The sequence below is a fragment of the Bombus bifarius genome, unplaced genomic scaffold, assembly GCF_011952205.1.
Source record: "Bombus bifarius isolate JDL3187 unplaced genomic scaffold, Bbif_JDL3187 scf7180000008028, whole genome shotgun sequence".
Classification (NCBI taxonomy): Eukaryota; Metazoa; Arthropoda; class Insecta; order Hymenoptera; family Apidae; genus Bombus; species Bombus bifarius.
Window position 1 is genome coordinate 631,356 of NW_022884400.1, and position 14,119 is coordinate 645,474.

At 34.6% G+C, this 14,119-nt stretch overlaps 1 protein-coding gene across 6 annotated transcripts; it reads left to right on the plus strand.

The window, feature by feature from the left end:
* The first annotated feature begins 233 nt into the window (after positions 1 to 233).
* On the plus strand, positions 234 to 8,184 carry LOC117207354 (DDB1- and CUL4-associated factor 6-like). 6 transcript variants are annotated; one of them, XM_033447473.1, is made up of 17 exons: positions 235 to 392; positions 460 to 657; positions 953 to 1,107; positions 2,044 to 2,161; positions 2,237 to 2,551; positions 2,627 to 2,787; positions 2,860 to 3,031; positions 3,108 to 3,362; positions 3,441 to 3,831; positions 3,909 to 4,018; positions 4,099 to 4,173; positions 4,243 to 4,300; positions 4,398 to 4,535; positions 4,954 to 5,215; positions 5,299 to 5,404; positions 6,221 to 6,248; positions 6,920 to 7,011. In XM_033447473.1, the coding sequence occupies exons 2-17, from the start codon at positions 567 to 569 to the stop codon at positions 7,005 to 7,007; spliced, it is 2,523 nt and encodes an 840-aa protein (XP_033303364.1). In that variant the 5' UTR covers positions 235 to 392; positions 460 to 566; the 3' UTR covers positions 7,008 to 7,011. The 6 variants fall into 6 exon arrangements, 5 of the variants coding, with proteins under 5 accessions (XP_033303366.1, XP_033303364.1, XP_033303365.1 ...); XM_033447475.1 differs by having other exon boundaries at positions 234 to 657; positions 3,450 to 3,831; XM_033447474.1 differs by having other exon boundaries at positions 236 to 657; positions 4,963 to 5,215.
* Positions 8,185 to 14,119: the final 5,935 nt, after the last annotated feature.

Sequence of the window (14,119 nt, forward strand, 5' to 3'; positions counted from 1 at the left end):
GTTTGACTAAAAGTGTGTTTAAAGGTGAAGGTATAAGTGAAATTTTTAAATATAAAATTTAATTAAGAAAAGATATTATTATTCATCTATAAAAAGATATATTCTTTAAAAAATAAAAATATATTTCTTCAATTTTACAGTCTATTTTACATATCATAAAATGAAGGGTTCTTTGAATGTATGTCACATCACTGTCGACATCGATTATACTCCTATGAAATGATCGAGCTCTCGCGCACTTTCTTCTTAGCATTGTGTGTGTACGTTCGCTCAGCTGTTCTGGTCAGAAGCGATCGTGGCTCATCCGATTGCACAAATTTTTGAAGCTTTGGAGTTTATTTTTAGTAGCAGTGCCATGTCGTTTTGGTACAATCCTCGTGGATTTTTGCTGCGTAAGAGCACGTTGTTCGTTCTCTGATCTATTCGATATGAAAAAACGTTTTCTTCATTGATTGACAGACTTCGTTCACGAGTTACCACGGTTATCAGAAATTTGACATTAATCCGGGATCGATGTGCTCTGCAAATTGACGTTTAATTTTGACCGTAATAGTTAAGGATTAACCATGAAGAAGACACGTTCAAATATATTTCGTGACATTTATTATCAGCCCTACAATGATTACACCAGGATGAAGCTTTATTCCAGCAGCAAAGGTATTTGGTATTCTGTTTTCAAGTAAAAATTTGGTAACCTTATTATACAGTGTAATATGGTGTAAGATCAAGACGTTTTTTCTCTATTTTAACGCTGAAAAAGAATTATTAAAACTTGTTAAAAATTAGATAACTTTGTGTTTCATTTAAATAAACTGAGTAACAGATTTTTTTAGATCTGTTTTCTTTACATAAAGACGCTTGCATTGTTATTAAATACAAACGTGGTGATTATCATATTTTTCAAATACCTTAATATTTAAGTTAAATGTTTCTTTGTGTATGTATATTTTAGCAAGTCTTCAAATGATGCAACGTATGGCATTGTTGAAGAGATTAAAAGTTCACAATGGTTGTGTAAACTCTGTTTGTTGGAATGCTACTGGAGAATTGATATTGTCTGGTAGTGATGACCAGCATCTTGTCCTTACGAATGCTTATAATTATGAAGTAAGTGTGCATTGTTATTAACTTGTATTTTCATATATTAGTTGAATTAGGAATATATATAAGAAAGAATAGTGCTGTTGCAGTTACATAGAATATAGGTCATATTTACGAATTTAATATAATAAAACAACTACTTTTTTTTGCTGAATGGAAATAATTTTTATATTAAAAAATCCAAGATGTAAATAAATTAGTACATTTGTTGTATTAAAATTTTTTTTATTTTATAATGTATATATATATATATTAATTTTACCTATATTTGTGTGTCTTGTAAAATTCCGTGCCAAGGTTATTTATATTTTCACCCTTGACAAAGCAATTTAAGAGACTTACACGTGTGTTTCTTTGTTAACAAACTGAGCTTGTATTCATATTTTTAGTTATTAATAAGAAATATATTTATCATTATGTGTTTATTGTATTTTCTTTATCTTTTCATAATATAATATTAAGTTTGATATGATAGTATTATTACATTATCACAATGCTATAAATACATTGTGAATGTACCTATAACACATTATAGTATAAAATTATGTCTCATATATCATATTAATATTTTTGGACAAATGTCCGTAATTTTTTATTTACAAAAAATTTATTATAAAAGATTAAGTGGTAACGAAGTTCACTAGAAGAAAGTACATTCAAGGAAGTTTCATTGGCAATAATCCTTTTTCAAGGAAATATCATAGATGGTTTAATTCTAGTCAAGGTCTAACATTGACATAGATAGAAATACAGAAGCTTTGCCAAATGAACAAAAACCCTTGCGTGTAATGCATGTATGCTAATTTTATCATTTAGAACCATCAATCTAGAACTATCTTGCTAATTAAATAGGATAAGAAGTTCTACATATATTTAATGTCATGAATATATAAGCATAGACAGAAACATTAACAATGAATTCAATTCACATTTTTGTTACAGGTATTAACAGACTATAAGACCAGTCATAGAGCAAATATATTTAGTGCAAAGTTTTTGCCTAATAGTGGTGATCATCGGATAGTTTCTTGTAGTGGTGATGGCATTATTTTGTATACAGGTGAAGATTCAATGACCTTTGACTAAACGCTACGACAGGCTGCGTGAACTAACAGGAAAATTTTCATGGTTACAGATTTAATAAGAAGAACAAAAACATTTCATAATCAATTTAATTGTCATGTCGGTACTACATATGAAATAGCGACAATACCCGGTGAGCCGCATAATTTTTTAAGCTGTGGGGAAGATGGAACTGTGAGATGGTTTGATCTCAGAATAAAGGACAAGTGTAATACTTCAAGGTGCACGGAGGATGTGTTAGTTTCTTGTGAAAGAGCTATAACTGCTTTGTCTGTAAATCTTGCTTCACCCCATCAAATAGCGATAGGTTGTTCTGACAGTACAGTTAGAATACTTGACAGAAGGACACTTGGAACACCAGCTACTGGTAACTGGAGTATTTAACATAATAAAAGAAACCAAATATAAGAGCAGTTAAAAGATTTGTCAAATAATTTTGCAGGCTGGACAGATACGCCTGGAGCAGTAAAGGCCTTATGTACTTTCACTGTCCCGGAATTTGAAGGGAATTCTTACAGAATAACATCATTGAATTATAGTCCAGATGGGCAGGATGTTCTTGTTAGTTATAGCAGCGATCATCTTTACCTGTTCAATGTGAAGGTATAAAAGACATTTCCCTTTCAAGGAAATACGTGTACTATATTCAGCTACAAAATCGATCGGTTTATTTAGGACCAAGCTAGTATACAGTTAAAGAAAGATGTCGCAGTTAGAAAAGGAGAGGGTAAGAAGCAAAGATTACGTTCGCCATTGCCAGTACGTAGACTAAGACTTAGAGGAGATTGGTCTGATACCGGTCCCGATGCTCGACCTGAATGCGAGGGTGGTCGACGTAGCGGTACAGGTACTTGAATATTAAATGTCTGTTATTTTTAACTTGCTGAAACAACAATGTATACATTTACTTTTGCGTATTTTAGAAATTGCTCAAGCCAGACCTGTTCTTCAAACTTCGTTAATGCAGAGAATGACTGATGTTCTCAGTAGAATGTTAAATGACCCAGCCACTAGAGCCGCTTTATGCGGCGGCGGCGAAGATAGCTTAGAAGGCGTGATTGATCATCAAGATAACACTCAAAATAGCAACGAAAGCGTTACGGAATCAAACGAAGAGAGACGAGACAACGAAACCGAAAGGGTTGAAAGAGCTCCGACTCAGGCTAATCAAGAAATAGGTATTTATATAATTATATCTTATTTGAAGTTGTTTGATTCCTATCAGATTATCAGAATGATAAATGGATAACTCGTAGCTGTTTCAGAGCAACAACCAGATAGATTAGAAAGTCCAAGTACTAGCGGTACGCAAAGTAATCCTGGGACAAGTTACTCTGTAGAAACGAAAGAAGAAATGCCATCCAATGAAACAATGCCTTTGAAGCAAACGATCGATGAGAGTTCATCGTCGGTCGAATCCAAATCACATGTTCCTATGGAAATTGAATCTAGTCAAGTAGAAACACAACAGTGTTTTGCTCAACCGTGTTCATCGCGTACTATGGATAAGTCCAGTGATCTACCGGAAGATGATCAAAGTAGCAATGACGACTCTCCTTGTAGCAGTATGGAAAATAAACAAGAAGGACATATGATGGAAAACCTTCAAGATAGATTAACGAAAATGAGAGTCGGATTCCTTGAAAAGTATGAAAGAATAATACTAAATGAATTAAACTCATATTTCGATCGAATATTTCTATTCGTTTACGTTTTATTTACAGACACGGCACTGAACCTGCTGTGAGTTTAACTTATACGGATAAAAGTTCATCAAGTGCAACGATATCTCTTGGTGTAGCCGATGAGATGATCCGTGATGGTTATCATGCGGGTACATCATTATTTTTTTAATTGTCTTATAAGTATATTTCTATTTGTATTTATTTTGAATAAAAACATTCCATTGTGTAGGACCATCTGGAAGTAGTGGAACATTCTCGGGCAGAAATCATGACAAACATATACGATATAGTGATATACAAGAAAGTAAGTTGATGTAACGTAAACAGATATATCTTTCAGAAGATCAGAAATCATACATTATCTTTTTGACAGAGACTGATGAAAGCGCTTTTAGTGATAGCGAGGATGAAGATATACAAGCTGGAGGAAGGTATGTCATAAATATTTAAAATGTTATAAGTAGAAGGTTTCTGCAACGTAATGTTAAATACTTGAGTATAAAATTGCGTTTTTCTCAAATAATTTAGATTAGGAAGTTCAGCAGATACAGAAGTGGAGGAAGCTATGGGAGATGCTCCAACGCGTCGAGGATCGGCGAATTTCGACAAAACGTGCGTAACGGAGCTTCGTGTCAAGCAGAAATATATGGGACACCGTAACGCTAGGTATATTTCTATCTTCCGCATTGTTGTAACTTTCAATCTGGTGGTCGTGAACGATTAACGCAATTCTCGCGTAATAAATGACGATATCTTGAGAAGGCTATATATGATTAAATTTGTGACTAAAAGATTAACATGGAATCCATTGCAATCGAAACCTTTTTAATCGAAACATTTGTGGAACGTTGTTGAAACACCAATTCTATTTGGCGAGTTTGGTTTCTTGAAAACCTTTACCTTCATGTATATAACGTTTTAACGTTTGTATTCATTGTGTCTGTACAAAGATATTTGAGTTGTTCTCGGAAACCATGATTGTTGACACGTTTTTAATTCCGAAAAAGCCTTCGAACGGCGTGGGCCATATCGTATAAGGCCGCCATATTATCTGATCAGTTGGTCTTCCTCCGCTTGACTCTAGTTTCTTTAGGACCATGATTAAAGAAGCAAACTTTTGGGGCAACGATTTCGTCATGTCGGGTAGCGATTGTGGCCATGTGTTCATATGGGAGAAAGACACGGCCAGGTTATGCATGTTACTGGAAGCAGATCAACATGTCGTTAACTGTTTGCAACCACATCCGTATTTACCACTGCTGGCCACAGCTGGTATTGATTACGATGTTAAGCTTTGGGCACCGATAAGCGAAGAGTCCAGCTTTGATGAAAAGTTTGCAGAAGATGTAAGCCCTTATATATTATTTACCATTAAATACTTAAATACTAATAATTAAATGATGAAATATAAAAATAATGGAATTTACAGTTGAAAAAGAGGAATGCAGTCATGTTGGAAGAGACGAAAGACACAATGACTGTACCGGCTGTTTTTATGATCAGAATGCTGGCATGTCTCAATCAGATACGCAGAGGTAGTGAAAACTTATAATACTTTCCAAGCCTTCCGGTAGTACACTACATTAGTATGACCAACGTAATTAAGAGTAACATAGTGAAGAAATTCGGCTGCTTTTTCCCCCGATTAACGCGCAGGTATCGGAGTAAATAACGGCGTACAAAGTTTGAATCTAACAGCTCCTTTTTCTTCACGTTTGTGAACTTGTCCATAACTTTTGTAACAATACCATTACGTTCATGAAATTTCATCATACTTTATTCTCTTTTTTTTACATATATTTTTAAGGAACTCTATAAAGATACTTGTACATGCTTGTTTACAAATTCTATGTTATATATAATTTAAAATAAGAAGAAAGGATAAAGAGTTAACAGAGAAGGACAAAATAAAGTACAAAATATTAACTTATCATTTCTAAGCCCCAGAGGCTATAAGAATAAAAAGAAAAAAAGTAATATAAAAATATGACATAAACAATGATAATACAGATAACGAAAAGTTTTGTAATTTTTTATGCATATAACAAATTTACATATGTATACAAGAGAGAGAGCGAGAGAAGGACAAATATCGATTAAATGACATATGCATGTAATGTCACATCGGTATTTTACCATTGCAAATTATTGTAGTGATGAAAATAAAGTTTTTAATCAATACACGATATATCTTTAATATACCAGGAAATGTGTGATTCTTACTGTCGAGGTGTTTTTTCTTTCTCTCTTATTTTTATCGTTGTAAGCTTATCGCGAATGATAAACGATTATAATCGTGTTTCTCTACTTCAGAATAAAGTTTAAAGCGGTAATAATTCTTTATATTGTAGCTAACGAACTAAGTCACGGTATGGACAGGTATTTCACGTAATATGCATATCTATGTGTATATTTGTCTTTATTTAATATTAGATTAATACTAGTAAGCACGTAACATATATTAAACGAAATTATGCAATATCATCGACTTTCCTTTCTGCATTCCTCTACTAATTGGCCATCTAGATGATAAATCTTATTATTAAACCAATCGATAACGATAACTGTTTTTGTTTAAAAAGAAAGAAACGAAAATGTATCATGTTTGCCAAGTGTTATGCTCTCTTGAATGTTATATATGTTCATACACATTAAATTCCCTAATTTATGTATTCAAACACGTAAGATTAGATTATTCTTTTATTAACGTTTCTTCTTTTACATGTTGTGCAGAATTATTTTTAAAGTGCTGTAACAAACAAAACGAGAGAGGAGTTTTCTGCATAATTTTGTCTCATTATCATTCATTTATCATTATTATATCAATCTATCATTATTTCATTTATTATAATTCGTTAATATTTATTTGTAATTTTTTCGCTTCCTTTTCATTCACATGGGTAGATCATCAGAAGAACACTTGGTATAGCACGTCGCCGTTTAGCTCGTTTTGGTCATCCGTGCGCGACAGCAAATAATATAGTCTGTCGTTAGATTATCATTCACTGATTGGAACGAGATATTACAGAATAATTCCGGTTCTTTTATAGGACGCGGTCGGAACAGGAGGAGGAGCGGCGACGAGGCCGGCGAATTACGAGGTGGCTAAGCTGCTTTTGGCGATACTGTCGTCTGTGAAGATCTCAACTGAGACAATTTTTATCGCAACGCCAGCTGATCAGATTTCGAATTTACTTTCGAAACAAAAAGAAAAAAAAGGAAAAATTACAAAAAAAAAAAAAAATAGTAAAATAAGAATCAGGAAGAGAAAAAGAAGAATTCATATATTTATGATTTTCCGTTGCAATACTACTTCACTGTTAATTGTAAGGATATTTAATCTGATAAGCTTTGCGTACGTATCATTATTGCATCGAGAAAGATAAGTCGAATTTTTTTTCTTTACCACTTTTATTTTCTGTCGCTTCTTTTCTTCTGACTCTGTTTATACCGCGTGTTTGGTGTATCAAGCTTGTGCAATGTAATTGTTTTTCTCGTCTTTCGAATTTATAGAGTTATTATGTTTGGAGAGGAAAATACGATAAGGTCAAATATTTTCGATATTTTATACAGAATTTTGGTGTCAGGTTCGGATCTATAATTGGAACTATAATATAATACATGTTATTTAGGATGCAAGTAAAGTGCACTTGTTGATTAACTAATTATCACACATGTTTCTCGATAATGTTACGCTGTTGTAGTTAATTGATAATTGATCGGAAATGCACTTTATTCGTCCTCCCGTTAAACGAGCCTTAGGGTGCACAATAAGATAATAAATATAATATAAATACTAGGGTTCCATTTAAGAACCTGAACCTTGACATTTTATCTTCCTCGCCAAATTAAACAACTTTATATCTCCGTACTTTTTAGAAACGGTTACGTATTATACGGTTAAATTTAACGTTTCCGTGTATTCTTTTCGTTAATGTTCAATTTACATGCAGTTCAAAGATAAAAAAATTCCACCGTGCCTATTTCACGGTCACATGTTTTCATTTTCTTTTCTTTGTTTTCTTTTCCGTGTGATGAAATAACGAAATTAACGAAGATTGGCCGATTTTTTGAGGTAACTTATTGACACATAGAGGAACATAGGCAATCGCTAAGTTTGTAGATTCGTTCGCTCAGTTCGATAAAGTAGGAATGCTTGCGACGTAGAGACGCTTGCAGAGAGATCGGAGAACGTTAAAGAATGATGTTCAGGCACTCGAAGGTTTCATCAAGGGAGAGAAACGTCGTTGTAGGATACCGTGGTGTACCGATATATATTCAGAGAATTTATTTATAATAAAAATTCTGAAGAACGCAAACGCATCTTCATGTTCTTCTCCATACACCTCCTCTTCCACGTGTTTCAATATTATTTCAGTCGTTGATGTCATCGAAAATACGTATACATAGAAGACTAACGACAAAGAAACGAAGGAGGGAGCAGGGGATTTGAAACGTAAGCGGAGAAAATAAAACGAAATGCGAGGTTCATTCAACAACAGAGTCTAATTTAATAACAAAATATGAACGCTGCATTTGTAATAAAATTAACCGTAATATTAATAATCGTTAAAATAATAATAATAATAATAAAATAATAACTATGGCGGCATACATAATCGGTCGAGATAACCATAATTAACATAGGTAACGGAATCCTAATATCGAAGAGGACGAAGCGTACGAGATATGTAGATTCGCGTTACAAATTACGATCGCTAACGAATCGACGGTTTTGGTTCACGAAAAAAGAAAAATATTTTACGACGTGTAAAATGTGTGTCAGGACGTCGAACGTGTGAAACGAGATCCCAGCAAATATCAGAAGTAATTTGGTAACTGAATACGTAACCACTTACGTAAAATATATTTATACGTTTCAAGGAAACAATTCGATGACTTCGAGAATATTCAAAATAATTTTTTAACACGATAGACGAATTATTGTTTCGTACATACGACGAAGAAGAGTAATATATTGAAACAAATAACGATACGAAAATGTTATTTGAAAATATTTAACAGTCGGTTAAAGATACTGTTTGCTGGGGTCTGTTCGAGCGTGATCGACGAGAAAGGAGGAGGAGGAGGGGATAGGCAGGTATTCGACCGAGGAACAACGAATTGGATGGAAAAAGAAAGGAACATAAAACGCGATGTTCACTGACGATTACCTTATCTGCCGCTCGTTTATCGAACCGTCGTTTACCTATCAGTCACCTAAATTCGAACGTATCTTTACATATGTATTTGCGAGAGAGTTTATCTTCTACTTGGTGAACCGTACGTCGACACGTGATTAATCACGAGAACTTGATGGGATATATTCAGTCGTATAATTGTAATCAATGAAAACGTTATAGAACATTTGTAAAAATAGACATGGTAAAAGCAAATAATTATAATTGAAGGATAGTCTCAGTTAAACAAGATGAATCAGAAAACAATGATTATACCTTTTAGATAATTAAACGATATAGGAATAAGTATTTGACGAATAATCGTAGTTAACTAGGAGATTAGTAATATTTGTTATCCAGACAATTGGATGACATAGGAACAAATATTTGGAACAAAGTAATCACAAGTAACGGTAATAATAAAAAAAAAAAAAAAAAAACAACAAAACGAAATTAGTAACAAAATGTGCGGTTCCGTAAGAACAGCTAAACGATAAATAGCTAAAACCGAAGATGATTAAATGGAAGCTAAGAATGTGAGAACGAGCGACAGACGAGGAAGAACGTGGTACGATGCAGAACCGGAAGTGTATAACGGGAACGGGTGTGTATTTCCTTGTTTTATTTCTCTGAACATTAGGACAAAATTGTAATCAATCGCTTATCCGTTTACCGTAAATCCAATAATGTCTGTAATAATGAATTAGCGTTATATTAAATGTACCGATGAGAGATTTTTTTTTCTTTTAATAATTCACACATTTTTCTCTATTCGACGCTCTCACTCCATTCTCTCATTCTCACACTCGCTCTATCGTATATTCTCACGCATTCTCACGCTGATTTTCGTTCTTTCTTCCCTTTCCAGTTGGCGATTCCACCAACATGGGCGAGATCGATCGACGTTTCGTCCACAAATGGATCAAGGTTCGAGCTAATCGTTAGATCTACCAAAAGCCGGGCTTCGTAGAAACGCTCTTTCCCTTCGAAACGTTGATTCGATGCTTTCAAATACGCGACACCGGATAGAATAGAGAAATCGGAAGCAGAAAACTTGATCTACAATCCTGCCGCGTCGGATCCATCGTCTATCGATCATCGATCGTCGTGTGACTTAACGATTTCCACTTTAAAAAGCTTTGTGACGCTAATAGATCACGCTTTGTTAATAGAACTAAGAGATTAGATTACTCTTAATATAATTAGATTACCGTGTAATGCTTTTTTATCGATAATAATCTATTGGAAGCTAAACTCGATATCGAAGCGGATTATAAATCAGTCGTAATCAAAGTGGGGAAATCCTAGTCTAGATATTTCGAACGTTCTCAAGTCCTTCAAGTGGAATTATAGAATTTACGCGGCGGTAGATTACAATAGAAAGCTACATATTACAATTTAGGCGAAGAGAAATGCAGAATACCGAGAAGATCGATGATCGAAACACGAGTACTTCGATCTGTACGCGAAAGAATCGAGAATTGTAGAATTTTAGAAACTTCTTTCCCAGCGCAAAAATTCGCTACTTTCCAGTTTCTATGGAATTTATTTCTTTGAAGTTTTTATTTAGAAAATAGCGTATTTCACGGGAAATTAATTTTCTCTATCTGGTGTCCGTGAATTTTCTTTCGTTTCGTTCTGTTTTCTCTCTCACTTTCTTACTCTTTTCTCTCCTCATCGCAACGCTCAAGAAGTAAAAACACGAATGTCGCGCGGAATTCGCCATCGTAGATTGAATAATTCCTCTAAAATGCGCGTGACGGTAATCATAGTAACAATAACAATGACAATATAATAATGATGACAGTAATAATAATGACAATAATATCAATAAGAATAGTAGTGAACGTTTACAATCTATTACATATCATAATCTTTTTTTTTTGTTCACATTTTTCGTGAATTTTTTTTTATATAATTTTTTCGTTTTAGTCGGAGGGGACGTCGCTCAAGATTTTATTCGAGGCACAGTTGGATCGCACGTCCGCTAATAGAATTCGTATCTCTCTGCATTTTTTTTTTTTGGTTTTTTTCACTAGATTTTCTTCGACGCATCGTCCGCCAATCGCGAAATCGAATGGAGGACTTCATCGAACTCGTTTTGTATTTTCTCTCCCGTGTATGTGTGTATCCGTGTGTGTGTTTCCTCTTTTTACCATTTTCCATCATTCTTTTTTTGTTAATTTTTATCTTGCCTTCTATGTATGTTCTTTGCATTTTTGTTCGCTCCCTTTTTCACTTTTTTTTAAACTTGCTTTTCACGTATCGCGTATATTTTTTTGTTTTGTCTTATTACATTTTTGTCTTCTGGTTCCTTTAAGCTCGAAATGGTTTGTTCTTCGTTTTACTATTTTAGTTTCTTTTTGAACAACGTTCAAACGTTCGACCGTTCGACGCGCACGCTCGATGATAAAAAGTAAAGATTAAAAAATCGCACTGTCACGTGTGCGATTAATCTATGTTTTATTTTTTTCTTTGGCGAGTGTGCATCGATCGTCGACTAAGCGTTCCTTTGTAATATGTTTCCTTTCTTTTTCCTCTCGATGTTGAAGCGTAGAAGATATGTAAGTGTATCGACGCTGTTTTGAAACGAGATCGTCTCGACAATTCGAAACTTGTTATTTATCTCATTATTAGCACTATTAATTAGATTCCTCTTTTCTAATTATTCGAGATAATACGCGTCGAAACCGGTCGAATTCTGGCTGTGAGATATATCGTCGATCCGAATTAGTCGGATCCGGAAATGTCGTGCAAAATCAACCGAGCTGTACCTCAATTGGATTATTATGAATCACGCGTACGCATGCACAAATAGACGCACGCACACGCTAAAAAGTTACGATAATTAATAATTCTATATTGCGTAGGTTAGGGTCGCAAAAAGTTACGGAACGATAAAAAACCCTTCGAAACGCGGACCTTCGAAGTAGCGTAGAGACGAAAAGAGAGGTCAAAATAGCCGAAGACCGCGTCTTTACGTTGCTTTCTTCTCGCAGCCGTCGTCTTTTAGTTTGTTTCGTCGATTGTTAGGAACCACGGTTCCGTTCTTACTTTCTTTTTCTTTTTTTTTTTTTTTTTTTCGTAAAATAATCTATCGAAGACACGATCACCAATCAGTGACCTTCTGGTTTTCTCACGTTAAAAATTTATACGTATCGGGAATGAACGATTAAAAATATAGCTCGAAAAATTTGCTAGACAGTTTAATTAAATTGGACTTAGTAGGTATCGCGTGGGAACGATAGGTAAGGTACAGTGGAAAAGGAAACTGCTACGAAGGAAGTATCAATAGTTTGTTCGAATCCGATTAGCTAAAAGGCACTGATACTTCCAGTATTAATGTCTTCCCTAACTTCGACGAAATTAGCAAGGAAATGTTGATACTTGGCAGCAATGCTTCCTGCGGCGTTCTTTGTTCTTTTTCTGAGGAGAATCAGCACTTTTGCTGTAGCTAGTGTTTCCGAATGCCACTATCCCTTTTCCGATATCGTATCTTTTATTCGTAACAAACTTAACGGATGGAAACTATTCATCTCACTAGAAGACTATTTTAAGTTGTTATCATTAAATTGGGCTAATGAAACGAATAATGTTATCATTATCAGAGAATAGAGTTATTTACAGGAAGAAGAACGAATATAGAAGAAGTGTACGAGGGCGATCGGTAAAAATAATAAAAATGATAGAGAAGCTTAACTGACGAAGACAACAAAAATTGCTCTTTATTATACTTCTCTTAACTGCGAAAAATATGTTTCTAAATATAATCTAACTTTCTTGATCACAGACATTGGGAAAAAAAGATTAGTAAATAGTAAAGAATAAAGGAATAAAAATAATTAATACTGAAAAAAGAAAAAAAAAAGGAAATATACAGAGGTGCTATCGAACTATATTTTCAATCGTATCCCACAAGATTTTGTGTACACGACTTCAGATCACGCGCGACGCCATGCGTCGAGCATCCCGGAAGAACGATTGGGAGGAACTTAATTCGTATTTTTAATATGTTTTTTCTGTTTGCTACGAGTCTCACGGATTATGGCTGTTGTTTCAGTCCGCATTTCTAAAAACTTTCGGCTGACTCTTGAGTTTTCACCTGTACGGTGTGTGTACTCTTCTAAAACGCGGCACCGAAAAATCACTGTAATAAAATCGTGCATACGCAGCAATCGGCCGGTGTGTGCGCGCGCGTGAGCTTACAGCGAGCCGAGTCGCTGTGTCGCGGTTTCTCACGTAGAAGACGATTTTTCATCCTTAAACAAGACTTAATAGTTTAATTACACTCTACGGCGATTAACCGCTAAACTGTCGATTGAATTCGGTAATTCGGTTGTCACGGCTCTACGCCGTACTTTAAATTTGTTTTATCTTTCCATTCTTTTCATAACGCGCCCCACGGTCGATTCTTCCTCTGGCTCACGCGAAAAGGCGTGCGACTGGCCATTGTAATTTAACGTAATTTAACGTGAATTTTCGAACTTTCAAATATTGAAACTTTCAAAATTTTCGAGCTTTCAAATATTGAAATTTCGGAATTTTCAAACTTTTAAGTATTGAAACCTTTGAATCTTCGAATTTTCAATAAATTAAAATTTTTTTTATCCTTCGTAGATCTCTACATCTTCTAATCTTTTAATATAATAATTTTTTGGTTTCCGAATCTTCGAATTTTCCGATCCTCAAACTATCGAATCGTAGATCTACATTCGCATTGTTCCAAAGTTTTGAATATATTTCTTTTCTTTTTTTCTATACAGGATTACCAGTCGAAAGCAACACTTTTTCGAGCGTACCACGATTACACCCTCTCGCTTATCCCCCTTTCTTCAACGATAACGACCACGACAACGCTAAACGAAGACGAGAGCGAAGCAAGAGAGGCAGGATTCGAATTCCATCCTCTAATTCCTTCTGATCACTTGGATTTCCTATTCGCAACGTAACAATAGGAAACGAGTTAACTCGTTCGAATCAGCGCGAACGATAAACGAGCATGTACAATACAATAACGAGTTTAGTCAATTGAAGCAAAGAAGATCTTGAAGATCGTACAGAGAGGAAAGT